This window comes from Miniopterus natalensis, chromosome 18 (genome assembly GCF_054644295.1).
Source record: "Miniopterus natalensis isolate mMinNat1 chromosome 18, mMinNat1.hap1, whole genome shotgun sequence".
NCBI lineage: Eukaryota > Metazoa > Chordata > Mammalia > Chiroptera > Miniopteridae > Miniopterus > Miniopterus natalensis.
In genome coordinates, this window is record NC_142098.1 from 33,921,603 (window position 1) to 33,940,871 (window position 19,269).

General features: G+C 51.8%; 1 protein-coding gene across 2 annotated transcripts in view; it reads left to right on the forward strand.

Moving 5' to 3' along the window:
- Window positions 1-19,269, forward strand: part of RYR1 (ryanodine receptor 1) — a 98,427-nt gene that overhangs the window by 78,317 nt on the left and 841 nt on the right. For both annotated transcript variants that reach the window (XM_087826694.1, XM_087826693.1), the window contains 13 exons: window positions 5,974-6,315; window positions 8,583-9,389; window positions 10,066-10,136; window positions 10,714-10,864; window positions 11,832-11,918; window positions 12,834-13,085; window positions 13,929-14,059; window positions 15,106-15,148; window positions 16,292-16,422; window positions 16,525-16,585; window positions 16,706-16,852; window positions 17,027-17,161; window positions 18,815-18,971. In XM_087826694.1, coding sequence (XP_087682820.1) covers window positions 5,974-6,315; window positions 8,583-9,389; window positions 10,066-10,136; window positions 10,714-10,864; window positions 11,832-11,918; window positions 12,834-13,085; window positions 13,929-14,059; window positions 15,106-15,148; window positions 16,292-16,422; window positions 16,525-16,585; window positions 16,706-16,852; window positions 17,027-17,161; window positions 18,815-18,971 — 2,515 coding nt within the window. The remainder of the gene's footprint in view (window positions 1-5,973; window positions 6,316-8,582; window positions 9,390-10,065; window positions 10,137-10,713; window positions 10,865-11,831; window positions 11,919-12,833; window positions 13,086-13,928; window positions 14,060-15,105; window positions 15,149-16,291; window positions 16,423-16,524; window positions 16,586-16,705; window positions 16,853-17,026; window positions 17,162-18,814; window positions 18,972-19,269) is intronic.

Sequence of the window (19,269 nt, forward strand, 5' to 3'; positions counted from 1 at the left end):
GTAGGGCTCATCTGGAACCCCTTGCTTTGCTCCCACCCTACCCTCCGCAGGCAGGGCTGCCGTGGAGAGCTGTGCACCTCACAAAGGTGCGGTTTATGGCGCAGAGGCCGTGGGTGTCTAGGAGACGGAGCAGGGGTGCCGAGGAAGGCTCCCCGCGGCCCGCCCGCAGTGCTGGCTACAGCCTCGCTCGCACACGCAGCATCCTGCATGGGCCGTTATATCTAAGAACTAGCTTCCAAGAGCGGCGTTGCTGGGGTGAGGGGTAAACGCGCTTGTCACCCGGACAGATTTTGCCGTCCATTTTCCCCCTCATTAACATCATGTGAGAGTGCCTGTTTCCCCACAGCCTCACCACCAGACCGCACTGTCAAATATTTGGATTTCTGCCAATCTGATAGGTAAAAAATGGTACTGCATTGTAGTTTTAATTCACACTTCTCCTGGTATGGGAGCAGTTAAGCATCTTTCATGTTATTTCTTTCATATTAGTTGCTCAGTGAAACGGCCATGCCCTTGGCTTACTTTTCTCTTGGGATGTTGGTATTTTTATTCTCGACTCTAGGAGCTCTTTATATATTAACTGATTATAACTTTGTTAGTGATAGGAGTTGCACCTATTTTTTCAAGTTCATCATTTGTCTTTTGACTTCGCTTATGTTATTTTGTTTTGTTTTTGTCATGCAGAATACTTAATTTTTATGTAGAAAACCATTTAAAATATTTGGTTAATTTTTAATGAAACTGATAATACAGAAATACAGTCCTCTTGTAAAGAAATTCAGAACTTACAGCTATGATTGAGGTCACCTTTGTCCCCACCCCCAATCCTGTTCTCATCTCACTTCTACAAAGGCTACCACTATTATCCATTCTCCGTTTTTTTTATTTCCACATTTCCATTCATATATAAATCTGCATTAAACCCATATAGCATTGTTTTATGGTTACCCAAGTTCTTGATGGTTGACAGAGTTCTTGACAGTTTGCAAAACACATCTCCATTAATAAGTACTTTGCAGAGTCCAAACTGCTTCAGTTTGGAAAGCCATTTCTGGTGGTTGAGAACACATTAAAAGCTATTAATTTATTCTTGGTCAGTACTGTTTTGAGGCTTTATTTTTTAATCTGCAAATATTTTTGGATATACATCTAAATTAAAAGACTCCTTTTTAAAAATATCTTTGTGGGGATATAATTCACATACCATAAAATTCACCCATTTAAAATGTACAATTCAATGATTTTTTGTTTTTAGTATATTCACAGAATTGTGCAACCATCACTACAACCTAATTTTAGAACATTTTAATCACCCCCTCAAAAAAAACCCATACCCTTTGGCAGTCACTTCCCATTCCCCCCCCCCCCCCAGTCCCCGGGCACCCACTAATCTACTTTCTGTCTCTATAGATTTGCCTATTCTGGACACTTTATATAAATGGAATTGTACACTAGTTGGTCTTAAAAGGCATTCCTTTTATTTAACAAGCCACAATGTCATTATCACCCCTAACCAAAACCCAAACAAAAAATATTCACAATTCTTTACATCGTCAAATATCTAGTTGGGTGTTCAAATGTCCAAATCTCATAAATATCACATATAATTTTTTACAACTTCTTTGAACCAGGATCCAAACAAGGCCCACCCATTGCAATTGGTTGATATTTCTTTAAACCTCCTTTTATCTACTGCTTCTCTCCATCACTTTTGCTTTTCCTGGCACTTTATCTGCTGGAGACCCAGTGATTGGTCCTGTAGAGCAGCAGGCACCTGGCAGAAGTACAATGTGAGCAATATGCATAATTTAAAACTTTCTAGTACCCATGCTTTAGAAAAAGGGAAAAGAAACATGTGAAATTATTATTATTATTTTAAGCCTCACCCAAGAATATATTTTCCATTTATTTTTAGAGAGAGTGGGAGGGAGGGAGGGGGAGAGAGAGAAGAAACATGGATGTGAGAGTGACACATGGATTGGTTGCCTCCCACACCCATCCTGACAGGGACCAGGGATCGAACCTGCACTCCAGATACTTGCCCTTGACCAGAATCGAACCCGAGACCCTTCAGTCCCCAGGCCGATGCTGTAACCACTGAGCCAAACCAGCCAGCGCATGTGGAATTATTTTTAACAATATGTTTTATTTAACCTAATATATCCAAAATATAATTTCAACATATAACCAATTAGAACATCATTAAATATTTTACATTCTGCTATTCATACTAAGTCTTCAACATCCAGTATCTATTTTTTACACTTCGAACATATCTCAGTTTGCTCCAGCCACGATCCAAATGCTCAGTAGCCACGTGCGGCTGGTGCTACCGTGAAACAGTGCTGTTCTTGTCAAGTTCCACACCGTTTGGATCTGGCTGATGCAACTTTGTCGCATCACCTACTGTGTTCCTTGGTCCCCCGTTTCCTGTAAACTTGGACTTAGATCAAGGAGCTCGATCAGACTCAGGTGTGGAATTTTTGTTTCTGTTTTTGCTGTTGTTTTGCCAGCACCTCCCTTTTCGGTGCTGCATCCCTCTGCAGGAGGCATATCCTGTCCTGGTTTTGTGATGTCAGCAGCCCTCATATCAATGCCCAGACACATGAGTTCACTAGAGATTGCAGAATGGCCACCTTCTCATTTCTAAATGTTTCACCACTTACCCAGCATTATGTGGTTTTCCAAACTCTTCACAAATCTTTGTATTTTTACAATATGCTTTTCAGTTTTTTATGGTTTAAAAAACAAGTTCAGAATTTTTTTTAAGGGGATTTTTTTAAATTTCAAAAACTGTAACAGTTACAGACACTTCTCAGTTTTCAAGATGCTTAATTCATTTGACAAATATGTGTTGAGCACGGTGTGTAGTAGTGAGCAAAACAGAGATCCCACCCTCAGAGCCGATGGCCCAGTGTGGAGGGGCAGATGAAAAAAAGTAAATAAAATAATGTCAGATTATAATCTGTGGTCTGAAGGAAATGAGCGGGGTAGCTTGTGAGAGAGCATGGGCTGAGTAAACACTGTAAGCTGGGTGGTCTGGGAAGATCTTTCTAGATGAGGATATTAAAGCTCAGAGCTGAAAGTTACCAGGTGAAGGTGGCGCGGGGTGGGGAGGACAGTTGCAGTATCCCAGGTGAAGGGCACAGCAAGTGTAAAAGCTGAAAGGTGGGAACAGAGGGATGCAAAGGGGGCCGTAGGGCTGGGGAGAGCTGTTGAGGGCGAGAGAGGGAAGAAATAAAGTCTGAGAGATGAGGGGGCAGACGTGCAAGGGGGTCTAGTTGGCTGCAGGGAGGACTTGGACTTTTAACTTGAATAGATGGAGCCAAGGGAGGATTCTGAGTGGAAGTGGGGGGTGGCAGAATGTGGTCTGACTCAGATGTTTCCAGAGTCCCTTCAGCTGTGTGTAGGGGACAGACTGTGGGGACAGATGGGGAAGGGGGAGACCAGGGAGGAGGTTGCTGTGATGGTCCAATGAGAGACAATGCGGGGGGCGCGAAACCAGGGTGGGGTCCATTGAGGGGGAGAGGGTGTGGGTCCTTGATCTGTTGAGAGCAGAGCTGACAGATCTGCTGATGGATCAGGTGTGGGTGGTGAGATGTAAGAGGGGAATCAAGGATGACTCAAAGATTTTAGCTTCAGCTCCCGGGTGGGTGGTGATGCAGTTCCTGAGATGGGTAAGACTGTGGGAGGACAGCTTTTGAAATCAAGAGTTCAGTTTTAGCCATTTCCAATTTGGGGTAGGGATCTGCAAAGAGATGGCAGGTAGGGTTTCAGCTGTGTCTGGATTCTGGAGAGCAGTCAGGGCTGGGATGCAGACTTGGTCATCACTGGTGTGAGATGACATCCAGAGCCTTGGACCTTAATGATATCTCCATGGAGAGTGTATATTTAAAGAAAAAGATGCCAATTCCAGGCCTGGGGTCCCCCAACCTCTAGGGGCCTGGAAGAGAAGAACATTTTAACATAGGAAACCGACTACAGTCAGAGGAGAAGGTATTTCGAAAGCAGGGGGTGGACAAATGGCCAATGACGAAGAGAGAGCAGCGAATCACAAGAGCAGAGTCTAGGACTGAATGGGGGGGATGGATTCCCAGGCCCCCACTGGGTGTAGAGGGGACTTCTAAGGGGGACAGTGTCACACGGCATCATAAAGGGAGGAGGACATCGTTCTGTGGAGCAAGGGTAGGTGAGGAGTTCCTGTGTGATTATGTCTCCACGCTCTGCGGTTTCTAGAGCCCTTCATGATTTGCAAAGCGTGTTACTCATTTAGAAAGCATTTTGCAAAGTTCTTGGCTACAAAGCACTTTTTAGAGACAGAAAATTTCGCTTTTGTTCATTCCCCAGAGCAGCATTTCTCAAACTGCATGTTGCAACCTACCTGTGGGTCATGAAATTAGTTTAGTTAAGTCATGACCAGCATCTTTAGAAAGAAAATAGAACATTACAGAGTGAGTTGCACAGTGAAAGTCAGAACTGTGTCATGAAACCTCTTTTCTATAAAATGTATTCTTACTGTGGGTGCAGTCAAAACATTTGAAACACTGCCATAGAGAGCCTCTTACATAGGAGAACGGCACCAGAAGGTTCAATGTAAGGGTCATCATGTGCAAAGTAAAATACTGGAAACAACTTCAATAAAGAGTATTATATTTATGAAAAAGGAATACTATACTGCAGTGAAATAAATTCATTTGATCCAGATATATATCAACATGGATAGTTCTAGAAAACATACAGTTGAGTGAAAAACAAGTTTCAAATTACATGATTCTTTAAATTAAAAAAAAAAAAAACTGCACAGGATACATATTATTTATTTATTATTTTTGTGGGAAATGATGGGATATAGGTAGTTAAAGTATTGACATGTTTGGAAGGGTGCACTGACTCTGGGATAGTGGGTACCTTGGGGGTGGGGGAATGGAGCAAGAGAAGGATACTAGAGAGGGCTCCAATCATACCTGTAATGTTTTAGCTTTAAAATATGTAGTATTTGAAAATATCTCATCATGAGCATTTGTTAACTCTGGGGTGATGAACATATGACTCTCTGTTACCAGGTGAAATTCAGAGGCCTCCATGTGTCAGGTGTCAATTATTTAGTTGCTGGATATGGGGGGGACACTTGGTTGTGGCGTGTATTAGTCAGGGCCTTATCCTCGAGGGGGCTTACCTGGAGGAAAGAGTAGTTTCCTAACTTGGAGAAAGAAGGAGCTGTGTGGACAGGGCTGGAGGACTCGCCTTGGAGCCAGGGACACAGCCAGCCCAGGAAGGAGGCTAGGGGGAGAAATGCCACAGCTCCATTCTCCTCCTGCTCCCTGACCCCAACTGGTGGGACCCCACCTACAGCCAGGGGACCAAGAGAGCTGCTGGTGCAGACCGTGGGTGCCATCAAGCAAGAGAAGGGGGAGGAAGGCAGGGTGGAGAGGGGCCTGTGTGACACAGAGAGAGCTTGGGGCAGCATCTCTTACCAATTACTACACGAGGGCTTAGTTTCATCGGTTTGCATCTTACCGTCTCTGACAATGGGATGCACCTTCCAGCGGATGGTGGCTCACCTTTGTGGAAAAGCAGCATTTCGGTACTTGAATGGCTGGTACAGCCTTGCCCGGGCCAACAGGCTGAGCGTCAGCCTCGGGTGCGGGCGATATGATTCTGGACTTTTCCGTCTCCCTGAAAAGTCCACAGTTGTTTTAAGAGGAGCTTTGAGCCCAGCCCGGCGTGGCTCAGCGGTTGAGCATCGACCTAGGATCCAGGCCATCAGGGTTCGATTCCTGGTCACGGCACGTGCCCGGGTTGCGGGCTCGATCAATGACTCTCTCATCATTGATGTTTCTATCTCTCTCTCTCCCTCTCCTTTCCTCTTTCTGAAATCAATAAAGATATGTTTAAAATATATATATATAAAAGAGGAGCTGTGAGCTCCCCGGCCACCCCGCTGACCTCTTCCCCGCCCCTGCCCACACCCAGGCCATGGACAGCCAGAAGCAGTTCAGCGGCCCGGAAATCCAGTTCCTGCTGTCGTGCTCCGAGGCCGATGAAAACGAGATGATCAACTGCGAGGAGTTCGCCAACCGCTTCCAGGAGCCGGCGCGCGAGATCGGCTTCAACGTGGCCGTGCTGCTGACCGACCTGTCGGAGCACGTGCCGCACGACCCGCGGCTGCGCACCTTCCTGGAGCTGGCCGACAGCATCCTGGAGTACTTCCGCCCCTACCTGGGCCGCATCGAGATCATGGGCGCCTCGCGCCGCATCGAGCGCATCTACTTTGAGATCTCAGAGACCAACCGCACCCAGTGGGAGATGCCCCAGGTCAGGGCCGCGCGCCTGCATGCTGGCCTCCCGGGGCTTCTGGGGCGTGCTCCTCGCTCGCTGGGACCCCACTCGGGGCTGTGCATGCTTCGCATGAATGGCCTGGAGATCCTGGTGGGTCCTTGCTCTGCACGTGCAAGCCCATGCCTACCCTTCTGCACACATTTTATGGGCCCTGCAGTGCCCTTGCTCACCTTCCCAGCAGAGCCTGTTGTGCCCTCTCTTGGCCCTGGCCTATCCATGCCCACATTTTTTCACATTCGGTTTGAGGGCCCTGGGGGACCATGCCCTTGCCAGCCACTGTATGTGCCCGCAGGTCCTAGCACTAGCACACAATGCCCATCCCACCTATTCTGGACCCACATCTCGCACACTCACTCAGCGGATGCAGCCCTGGTGTGCCATATGGCTGTCCATTTAGTCATTCACCTCCTACATGCCCTCACTGTAGCCTGGCACACTCATGATCACCCATGCACTCTTGGACCACCCTTTCAAACATCCCATAGGAGTCCCCACATGTCCTTGGCAGCGAGGCCTACTTCTTGGCTCTGGCTCAGCCCCTCCTATGCCCAACCCAAGTGTTTGCATGCCTTTACACATTCACTTACCCCGATAGTACACTCATGTGGTCCTAGCACACCCCTGGCCCACCTCACACACTTAGCTTGCATGTATATCCTATCACTCACTCTCTGCCACTTGCACATGCCCCTGACACACCTCAGCCCCCAGCCATGCCCTTGTTGCCCTGGTGGCCCTCCTGCACACACACACATTGCACACCAGCCTGCATACACCTTGCATTCCCCTTAAACTCACACTTCCGTTTTGTTCCTCGTATGCCCCCAGGCACCTGCATACTCGGCCACACATTCTTGCACACCCCTTCCCACTTGTAGCCCAGGAGGCTTTGACTCCCATCACCTCCTCACCAGCTGGGCCCCTCATGTCTCCTCAGTGGACACCTAACTCATGCACAGCTGCACTCATGGCCCACACCGAGCCCTGTCCTCATGTCCTGGGCCCCTGCAGTGATCCTGGGGCCCCCTTGCACACTATGCCTGCCTCACATGCACTGACCCTATGAATTGTAGACCCCTCCCTCCACCCCCATTTTGGCCTCAGGCCCTTGCTTGCCTGCCCTGTGTGCCCATCTCCACATGCACACTGAGCCCCACATGGTCACGTATTTCCCAATCTTCCCATTTCACCACGCCCTCGCACCTGATTCCTCCCTTAGTCCTGGTGCCCTCTCAAGGCTCTTGCACATCAGCTCCTTCCCATAGCCCACAGGAATCCTCAAGAGTTTGCATGCTCAACTATGTCCCTTGGGGTACCATTGCATACTTACTACCACCCCTAATGTGGCCTAAAAGTGGTTGCACCATCCTTGCGCCCAGATGTCTGCCACATCCCTGCATCCACCAGAAGTCCAGGTTCACCCCTGGCCCTTCATACTCCTGTCCAGGCTCAGGGAGCTCTGCCTTTCCCTTTGCCAGTCTCATGCTCCCCACGTGACACTCATTCCTTTAGTGTATTCCTCTAAACACAAACTTCCACCTGCTCACCCCTTCCCGGCCCACTTTCCCCTGCTGGTTGGGAGTCCACATGTGCGGGTGTGGACCTGGAGCATTCCTGCAGCGGTATAACAGTAGCGAACACTACGTGGCACTTATGAGGTGCCAGCTGCTGTTCTAACCCAGCATCTATTAACTCACTTAACCATCACACCAACTCTATAAGGTAGGTCCTATCATTGTCCCCAACTTATGGAAGGGGAAACTGAGGCCCAGAGTTACATGGAAATCACCCAGCTACTCAGTAGCAGAATAGGGATTTGAACCCAGGCAGGCTGGCTGTTGTCTCAGGCACTATGTTGTCTCTCAAGGAAGCTAAAATCATGGATTCTGGAGCCAGCTCGTTGGGATTTCCAGTCCCACCTATGTCACCCCTCAGCGATGTCCCCAGAGCAGTGACTTTCTGGGTCTCCGTTTCCTCATCTGTAAAATGGGGTTAAGAGCCCCTAGGGGTTGTTCGTGAGGGTTGAACAGGGTACTATATGCAAGATGCCTGGTACGGGGCCTGGCCTTGTTGAAGTTCTTACAAGAGGACCTACAAGGGCTATATACGTTTACTATTAATAACGAAACACTGATTTCGCTTTAAGCGATTAAACTCTACTAAGTATAAAACAATGTCGTTAATAACGAGGCGGAGAGCCGAGGCCGCTCCGCTGACCCCGGGCCCCCGCCCCCGCGCCGCAGGTGAAGGAGTCCAAGCGCCAGTTCATCTTCGACGTGGTGAACGAGGGCGGCGAGTCGGAGAAGATGGAGCTGTTCGTCAGCTTCTGCGAGGACACCATCTTCGAGATGCAGATCGCCGCGCAGATCTCGGAGCCCGAGGGCGAGCCCGAGGAGGACGAGGACGACGGGGCGGCCGAGGCGGGCGCGGAGGGCGCGGAGGAGGGCGCGGCGGGGCCCGAGGGCGCGGCGGGGCCGGCGGCGGGCGCGGCGGCGAGCGTGGCGGCCGCGCTGTCCCGGGCGCTGCGCGGCCTCAGCTACCGCGGCCTGCGGCGGCGCGTGCGGCGGCTGCGGCGGCTCACGGCGCGGGAGGCGGCGGCGGCGGCGGGCTCGCTGCTCTGGGCGGCGGTGGCGCGCGCGGGCGCGGCGGGCGCGGGGCTGGCGGCGGGCGCGCTCTGCCTGCTCTGGGGCTCGCTGTTCGGCGGCGGGCTCGTGGAAGGGGCCAAGAAGGTGACGGTGACCGAACTGCTGGCGGGCATGCCCGACCCCACGGGCGACGAGGTGCACGGCGAGCAGCCCGCCGGGGCCGGTGGCGACGCGGACGGCGAGGGCGAGGGCGAGGAGGCCGGCGACGCGGCGGAGGGCGCGGGCGAGGAGGGGGCTGCGCGCGAGGCCGGCCCCGGGGGCGCGGACCGCGCTGTGGCCGCGGCTGACAGGGGCGGCCCCTTCCGCATCGAAGGGGCCCCGGGAGGCCTCGGGGACATGGGTGACACGACGCCGGTGGAGCCGCCCACGCCGGAGGGCTCCCCCATCCTCAAGAGGAAGCTGGGGGTGAGAGTGCGGCGGAGGGGCCGGGGCGCTTTGGGGCTGGGAGAGCTTGGGGTTAGGAGAGACATGAGGGGGAGGGAGACCCTCAGAGACAGGGATGCGCAGAGAGAGAGACAGACAGACACTCAGACACAGGAATGGGCTCAGGTGGAGACCTGGAGAGAGGCTCCCGGGGGGAAAGGTGGTGTTTCTGGGAGAGACATATCTGGGGCCACAGAGAGCGAGAGACCCCAAGACGGCATTTGAGGGGAAACAGGACCAAAAACTAAAAACAACCGAGGTGGAGTCAAGGCCACTGGGAAAGGCGCTGGGAGATACAGACGGTTGTGGGGAATAAGTCCCCCGCGTGACCAAGGACCCCCCAGCGTCCTCAGGCCCTTGGTGCTATGAGTACCCCATGAGGTAGGCTCCTCAAACGGATGGGAAACGTGGGGAGAAGAGCCCCGTTTGGAGTCAGCCTGAGCCTGCACCGTGCCTGGGCAAGGTGCTCCACCTCTCTGAGCCTCAGTCTCCCTTCTGTAAAGTGAGAGTCATAATCCCTCTTCCTTCCAGTGGGGGGGATTGTAAAACTTAGGTGGCCCCAGGGAACTGAGCAGAAGGGGGCACAGAGGTGAGCAGCGGGTCAGCTCAGAGAGGCACTCGGGTGGGGGCTCGGCTCTGACGCTTGCCCTGCCACCAGGTGGATGGAGAGGAAGAGGAGCTGCCTCCAGAGCCAGAGCCAGAACCTGAGCCCGAGCCCGAGAAAGCCGAGTGAGTGGCCTTGGGGCCCAAAGGGCACAGCCTCTATCGTTGCCTCCCTCCTGGACTGTGAGTCTCCTGAGGTCAGGGCCCGAGCCAGGAGGCTGTCCTGGTCACCCAGTGTCCTCAGCATCATCTAGCTCAGGCCCAAAGGTGGGGCTCTGTGAAAGGGAGAAGAGAAATGAGTGTTCCTCTCTTACCCCCAAGCCTTTGGGGGTACAGGACTCTGCCCAGAACACCTCCCCCTATGCTTCACCTCAGTCTTCCTCATCTTCCCCATTTTGGCTCAAGCCTACCCTGACACACACCCCCCCCCCCCTAAGTTGAAGAGGTGTCTCCTCTGGGCTCCCACAATGCTTTGAGCATCCTCACGCCAGCCCTGACCACACTGGGTTGCCAGTGCCTGGTGACAGATCTGCACTCCACTGGACTGGAGCCCATGAGGACAGGGCCTGAGGCTGTCTCATCACTACGTTCCCAGTACCATCTACACCTGGGCCAGGAATGGGGGTGGGCCCCCAGGGCACGGCTTTGAATGAATGAATGGACAAATTGCTAGGGCATCTCCTCACTCTGTTCTGCCCTGCAGTGCTGAGAATGGGGAGAAGGAAGAAGTCCCCGAGCTCCCACCAGAACCCCCCAAGAAGACAGCACCTCCTCCACCCCAGCCAAAGAAGGAGACCAGAGGTGGGGGCCTGGAATTCTGGGGAGAACTGGAAGTGCAGAGAGTCAAGTTCCTGGTGAGGACCCAGCAAGGGCATGCTGAAACTCCCTCTTCACGCCACCTCTCCCCATCCTGTTCTTGAGCGAGAGCCAGGCTGGGAAGAGGCAGAGATGGCCCCAGACGGAGCCAGGACCTGGGCACAGGGCAGCATTTTGAGGTCCCCCACTTGGCTCTTCCCTATTTCAACCTCCACACCTTTGCTCATCTGAGGCTACCTGCTTGGGCATCCCACTCCCATGCTGGAGCTAAATCCTCTGTCTGGAGCTAAACCCCTCTAAGGCCACAGCTCTGTTCCTCTTGCCATGGCCTGTTTCTTGGCTGTCAGCCTTCGGGTTGGAGCCACCCCACCAGCCCCAGCTACTCCTATTGGGGGGACCAATAGGAGAATTCATCTCATCCAGGAAGGAAGACGGGAGGGCATTTGGGAGAGGAGAGCCCAGGGCTCCATCTCCTGTCTCCTCTCCCAGGGCCAGCCGGACATGAGGGGCTAAGGGAAAGATGCTGGACAGAAGGTAGTTCCGTGAGGGTTTCTGGGGGAAATGAAGATGGAGAGAAAGGTGGAGAGGACAAAACGGGAAAGATGGAAGCAGGTGTGCTCTGTCTGAGGTAAAGCAGACAGGGTAACCTCACACAGGTAACCTCTGCAGCAGAGCAGAGGGGTTGGGAAACTGGACTCTGGAGCTTGACTGCCTGGTTTCAAACCCCAGGTCTGTCACTTCTTGGCTATGTGACCTTGAGCAAGGCATCTTGTCTCCCTGAGCCTCAGTTTCCTCATCTATAAAGTGGGCATACCAGCAGTAACCACTTCACAGAGTGGAGTGAGAAACAAGTTCATGCAAATAAAGCTCTTAGCCCAGGTCTTGATATACAGTAGGTACTCAATAAGTAGGAGGTTGTGGGACCAAATATTGAGGACCCAGGTGCTTGTATTATGGGAAGAGGGTGGCCTGCGAGCTCTCTTTCTCTTTCTCTCCTCATCATAGAACTACCTCTCCCGGAACTTCTACACCCTACGATTCCTTGCCCTCTTCTTGGCGTTTGCAATCAACTTCATCTTGCTGTTTTATAAGGTAGTGGTCATGAGGGGCCAGGAGGATCTGGGCTGTGGGGCGGGAGGCTCAGCCCCTAACAAGTTCACAGGGCCCCTGCAGTTCACCAGGGACAAGGTGTTGAGCCCGGGATTCCCAGAAGGGTTCAGGCTGGACACCTAGATCTTGGGACCCCACTGGGGTTGAGTGTGGGTGTGTGGGTTCATCTGGACAGATGCCTGAGTGCCTGTAGGAGTTAGAACAGGGAGCCAGTTCTGGGTTCCATGCTCAGCTCTACACTTGTCTGCCCTATGTCCCTGGGCGCAGGACTTCGCCTCTGCAACACTCATTGATTCAGTTAAACTTCTTGGTTTTCACATAAGCTAAAGAGAAATTTGTAGGGAGGAGGAAATGGGAAACTCATGGAATGGAAGGAAAGGGTTAAGAACCAGGCCTCCTGAAGGACAAAGGGATCTTTGGGGTCCTGTCAGGGATCTAGGTAACAGGACAGAGAAGTGTCTAGCAGAGTGATCAGAGCATGGCTCTGTGAGATTGAATCCTGGCTCCATCACTCACTGGCTGCATGACTGAGAACAGTACCTGGCATACAGAAACAGCTGTGTAAATGTCAGCTACTACTGATTTTAGTATTAGTGTAAATATTAGCAGTCAGTCTCTTTAAGGCTCCACTACTAAGATGGTCGACTCTGCGTTCAGTTCTCCTGTTACTCAGCTCAGTAGTGAGATTCCCAGGACAGAGTTTGATTTGCTCGCTAGGGTTCTGGGCCCACCCCTTGATCTTGATTGACAGTCCTTCCAAGACTATATCGAACTGGGGCCCAGTACAACTCAGAAATGGAGGCCGTTAATTTCTTTAGTGGGTTCTGCTATTGGCTGACCAGGTGCTAGTTCACCGGGGTCACCCTGCCCCCGTGACTGACCTCTGCTCCCCTTCAGGTCTCAGACTCCCCACCAGGGGAGGATGACTTGGAGGGCTCAGCAGCTGGGGACCTGGCAGGCACAGGGTCTGGCGGCGGCTCTGGCTGGGGCTCAGGGGCCGGTGAAGAAGCTGAGGATGACGAAGATGAGAACATGGTATACTACTTCCTGGAGGAGAGCACGGGCTACATGGAGCCTGCCTTGCGCTGCTTGAGCCTGCTGCATACACTGGTGGCCTTTCTCTGCATCATTGGCTACAACTGCCTCAAGGTGGGCCATGACCATGTTTCCGAGCAAGGGCTTGCATGTTGAGGGTAAGGGGACTGGCTGAGAGAGGCCCTGGGGCAGGGGCTGGGGATCTCACACAGTGGTTGGGACAGAGGGGCCCCTGATGTTGGGGTAAGGGCTGGGGGATGGGTACAGGATTGGGGTCTTTAGCAAGAATATTCAAACTGGGAACTGATGCGGGTCATAGCTGGGGATCCAGGTCCTATGACTATGTTCATTTCTGGATCAGGAGGCAGATTTTGTTATGTGGAGTATTTTCTGCATGTTGGTCAGTTGGTGAATTAAGATCTCTGGGGTTTTTGGGGTCTCTGGGGTCTCAGATATAACATGGGTTCTAATGGGGATGTGGATTCTGACATCAACTATGCCTGAGGTTTGTGATCCCCCATAAGCAGTGTTATGAGAGTTTCAATTTGGATTCCATAAGCGCTGACCATTTTAGCAAATCTTGATATTTTACAACTAGATGAACAGAGTTCTTTAGCTTAGAACTTTCCCATATGCTGTTCCCTCTGCCTGGAATGCTTTGCCCCACTTCCACCTCCTTTCACCTACCTCTGTTTTATTCATCTTTAGGATCTGAGTTCAGACCTCCCTCCCTTGGGAAGCCCAGGCTGCATCAGGCACTACTTCTGGGCTCTCCTGCTTTTCTCCCATCCTAGCCCTGACCCCTCTGCCCCTGCTTCCCCATCCCTAACCTGATCACTGGGAAGGCTCCTCTCATGTGGGGGCTCACAGGCTCCTTCAAGATATCCTGGCACCTGCTGAGGCTGTGGTCTCCTGAGGCGCCTGACGCCAGCCCGTTTGCCTCCCTGCACAATCTAGGTGCCCCTGGTGATCTTTAAGCGGGAGAAGGAGCTGGCCCGGAAGCTGGAATTTGATGGCCTCTACATCACCGAGCAGCCTGAGGACGACGATGTGAAAGGGCAGTGGGACCGTCTGGTGCTTAACACACCGTGAGTGCCCAGCCCCCAGCCTAGTGGGCGAGAGCAGAGCTGGGTTTCCACTCCAGTCCTGGCCTCCTCCAAAGACCAGGGTTTTGGTCAGGGCCAGCCCTGACTCATTCCCCCGAGCCTTGGGCTTCCTCTCTGTAATGCAGACACATTTCGTGTGCACTAAAGTACCTGCAGGGGTGTTGGACAGTTGGACACTCCTGGGCCCTGGCCTTGGAGATTCTGGTTTAGAAAGTCTGGAGTGAAGCCCAGGAACTTGCATTTTAAACCCTGCCCCCATGTGGGATTCTCACCCAGGCGCTGTGAGTGGGAAATACAAAATCATTTGTTTTTTAAACTGAGCCCAGAGAGGGAATGAGAGTGTGTGAGAGCAATGTGTGGGACTGTGGGTAAGCGCACGATGAGCCTGATTATCCTGTTGTGTCAGAGAGCAAGGACGTCCTCGCTGAAAAATGGCACCATGCCAGCTAGGAGGGGCTCCCCATGAACAAATCAGGGACAACTTGAGCATTGAGAATAGGGAGTACCATGAATTAAAACACATCAAATAGGTCTAAATCCATGGATTCATGATTATCTCCACTCCACCCCATCCCCTTGCAAAAACAAAAACAAAAAAACATTGGTTACCTTTGCAGGGTGCTAGGGCATCAACTTATCAGTCAGAAAACTGGTCAGTAAAAGGCCAGAATCATCAAGTAACATTACATAAAACTGTGTGAGAAGGCGCACCCCTCCCTCCAGAGCTGGAGCAGGACCAGGCGACTGGCTGGGAGTCCTCCGCACTTGAGTGCAGGTCTGGGTCTTTTTGTACATCTGGGCTCTGGATGCAAGCCCCCTGCCTCACCTGGGCTCCACCAAAAGACAGCAGTGGGGGTAATGGTTGGCCTGAGGCAAACTTCACTAGGCCTAGGTCTTCAGAGCTGGACCCCAGGTGAGCGTGCGGGGTCCCCTGTAAGAAAAACATTGGTATTTCAAACCACCCTGGCCTGGCTTGTAGTTCCTATTCCCTCCTGCTCTGACATCTTGTGGTCTATCTCTCTTGACAGGTCCTTCCCCAGCAACTACTGGGACAAGTTTGTCAAGCGGAAGGTGAGAGGGCATGGATGGGGAGGTGGCAGGGCCTCCTGGGCTGGTTCCCTTGCTGCCACCAGGCCATCCCAGCCCTATCAACGACTTGCTCTGTGTGCAACCTCAGTTTGTCCATCTGGGAATGGGCATACTAATCACCCCTCCCTCTCTGTAATAAGATGATGCAGGTAATGAGCATGGCATAGTGCCTGGCACAGAGTGAGTACTCCATAAATATTAGCTTTGAGGGAGGAAGTGAGGCATACTCTTATAAGCACACAGACTCAGGAGCCAGATCGCCTGCTTTTCTACTCCGAGCTGTGTCGACCATTCTGTGCCTGTTTCCTTCATATTCAGAGTGAGGTGATAATAGGGCCAACTCCATGGGGTTGTTGTAAAGATTATATGACCTACTACGTGAGCAGTATTTGGCATAAAGGAAAACACTAGATAAGTGTTGGCCATTACCATCATTTATTCACTCAACAAATGTTCATTGAGTACCTACTATATGCCAAGAACATTCTAGAGACCTGGAATCCAGCAGTAAACACAACAGTAATTCTGATACTCGAATTGGAAAGACATTTGATGAACATGTTTATAGCATTCAAGTGGTGGTAAGTGCTCTAGAAGAAAAAAGGCAGTGAAGAGGTGTGTGTTGGCCAAGAAAGGTTGCTCTTTCATGTAGGGTGGTCAGGAAAGGACATGCTAATTCATAAGGAAGTGAGGGAGTGAGCCAGGTAGAAATCTGGGGGAAGAATCCTAGGAAGCGGCAACAGCCAGTGCAAAGGCCCTGAGGCAGGAGTGTTCCTGGTGTATTTGAGGAACTGAGAAGAGGTGGGTATCTGCAGCAGAGTGAGTGAGGAGGTGAGTGGAGGAGATAAGTTTATAGATGATAAGTGACCCAATTATATATGATTCCTTGCTTACCTACCTAATAGTAAGAAATTATCCCAATTAATTTGACTAATGATTCAGCTGGACCTTTATTGTTATTGGGCTCTCTCCCTGAGGATCCAAAGAAAGCCCTGGCCCTTCTCCCTAGGAAAATGTACCCCCAATTTCTCACACAAAGTTCTTAGTGTCCCCAGAATCCCCTGTGCTGGTCATGGCCCTCCCCCACTCCAACTGTGTCTGCATGACCCAACCTCTTCTGTGCAGGTCCTAGACAAGCACGGGGACATCTATGGGCGAGAGCGGATCGCCGAACTGCTGGGCATGGATCTGGCCTCATTGGAGATTACAGTCCACCATGAGCGCAAGCCTGAACCACCGCCCGGGCTGCTTACCTGGTGAGCTGGGTCAACCCCATGCAGGCCTGGGGCAGGCAGGGAGTTGGCCAGGGTTCTGACCCTCAGGCATCTGGCCATCCCTCTTCTCCCCACCCTTCACAGGCTTATGTCCATCGACATCAAGTACCAGATCTGGAAGTTCGGGGTCATCTTCACAGACAATGTAAGGAGGGGTCAGTAGGGAGGGAGGGACCTGCTGGAAAATGGCCCTAGTAGCATTGTGGGCCCCTAGGCATCCCTGACTAGGGACTGACTCCTGACCCCTGACCCTGTGTGCCCACAGTCTTTCCTGTACCTGGGCTGGTACATGGTGATGTCCCTCCTGGGACACTACAACAACTTCTTCTTTGCTGCCCACCTCCTGGACATTGCCATGGGAGTCAAGACGCTGCGCACCATCCTCTCCTCTGTCACCCACAATGGGAAACAGGTGTGGAGGGGACCTGATGGAGGGGTGTGAGCCTGGCAGGGATCAGCTTAGCAGTCTGAGTAGGGGTGGAGGGGCGAGGGGCAAGGCTGGGCCACCCAAGTAAAGGAAAGGGAAGGCGGGGCAGGGGGGAGGGGCAAGCCAATCGCGCACTGACGTGCCCCTGCCTGTCCCCAGCTGGTGATGACCGTAGGCCTCCTAGCGGTGGTGGTTTACCTGTACACGGTGGTGGCCTTCAACTTCTTCCGCAAGTTCTACAACAAGAGCGAGGATGAAGACGAGCCTGACATGAAGTGCGATGACATGATGACAGTAAGCCCCTCCCCCTAACGCTCTTGGGCAAGTGACTTAACCATCCCTGACCCTTAGTTTTCCCTGCTGTAGAGGGGGTTAATAATAAATAGCACCTGCCTCGTAGACTTACTGTGAGCTGACGCTTGTGAGGTACTTTGAACGGTACTGGGCACATAATCAGTGCTCAGTCAATGTCAGCCCTTGGTATAGCATCATCTGAGCCTTTAAAGCTATTCTTTTTGGAAAAGCACTCAGGCAAAGTGTCCCTGCCACTCTGTCCCAAGCCATGTGATCTTGGCCAGGCTACTCAACCTTGCCATGCTCTGGGGTCCCCGCCTGTCAAGTAGATGTACAGTAACAGTATCTACAGCCTAGGGCTGCTTTTAGGCCTCAGTGATGCTCCCTGACCATCTTAGACTTAAATATCTGAGAACAGTGCCTGGAATGTATGTGTTAAGGATTGTAAATGTTAGCTACCGCCATCGTTTTCCATAATTGGAAGTTTCATGGAAGTACCAGCATGCCACACGTTTCTATTTTGTCTTCTATTACAATAATGGTGGTCATAACCTAAACTGAGTTTAACCTACTGGAGGCATGGGGCACAGTTGAAAGGATCATCTCAGGTTTTTATCTGAGAAAATGTCCTATAATCTTGGCACCATGCTCTCAGGACACAGTCCAGCTCCTCAGCCTGACATCTGAGACCCCACCAAGCCTGGTCTTGCCACTCATAGCCTTGTTTCCACCAGTCACTGGCCTTAGCTTTTCCCCAAGACATCTGGGTTTTCTCACTTCCTGGGGACACAGAAATAGCAAATGTGAATCTCTCCCAAGATCCAGATAGGTGGTGTCCCCCACTCTGCATAGAACTTTCTCGTGGCTCCCTAATGCCACGTGGATTAAACTAAATCCCCTTGCCATGGCTTACAAAGCCAGGGAAAAGCTCAAGTTGCTGAGTCTAACCACAGTCTTTCTTGCTTTTTGCTCTCTGGCTGCCTGATCCTCTTTCACTTCCCCTGAGATTATGTGTTTCCTCCTAACCCAAGCCCTTTGCTTCTGACATTCTCTCTGCCTCCCACCCTGGCCCTACATGCACACACACCCCTTCACTTGACCCCTATTTTTTCCACTTAAATGCTGCCTCCTACAGGAAACCCTCTCTGACCATTGGTTGGGCCTCATCTCTCTCCCTGCTCTTGCTCACAGGATCTCTATTTTCTAACCTCACTGAACCTCTTTCAGTTCCTCACGGGAGCAAAATATATTCTTTCCTCCCCAGTGGTGACGTAGCACATGTGGTTTTCTCTGCCTGGAACACTGTCTCCCACCTAACACCTGCTTCATGTTCCAACTCACACATGTCCCCTCTTCCAGGAAGCTGCACCTGCTCACCCTGGCTCTCAAGTTTCAAAGCTTCCTGTGCTTCCCCATCTTACCCTAATCACACTGTGCCTCCCTCATCCCAGCCCTGACCCCTCTTCCTGTGTTCTCCCCTTCATAGCCCTGATCATTTCTGGTGCCATGTTTGTGAGCCCTGTGAGGGCAGAGCCCAGGGCCATCTCTGTCATTGCTGTGTCTCCTGCCCACTAGCCCAGGGCCCCACAGAGACTCGATGAATGCCGAGTTATCGAACGTGTGACCAGTATGCTTCTCACCCTGTCCCTGCAGTGTTACTTGTTTCACATGTACGTGGGTGTCCGAGCTGGTGGGGGCATCGGGGATGAGATTGAGGACCCAGCAGGCGATGAATATGAGCTGTACAGAGTGGTCTTCGACATCACCTTCTTCTTCTTCGTCATCGTCATCCTGCTGGCCATCATCCAGGGTCAGTGCTGCTAGGGTTGTGGGAGTGGGCTCAGGGCCTGCAGGCAGGCTAGCTCCTTTGAGTGCAGGCCCAGAATCCAGCCTGATTGGATCCATATCCTGGCTCTGCCCCTCCCTACTGTAAGATTTTGGGCAAGTCACCTCTCTGGGCATCAGTTTCTCCATTTGTAAAATGGACATATTAATGACATGACCCTCATATATATGGTTGTGAGAATGAAGTCAGTTCATAGGTGGTAAGTGTCTGGCTCATAATAAGTGCTCAATAAACACTAGGGATTCGTATTTTTAGGAAGCAG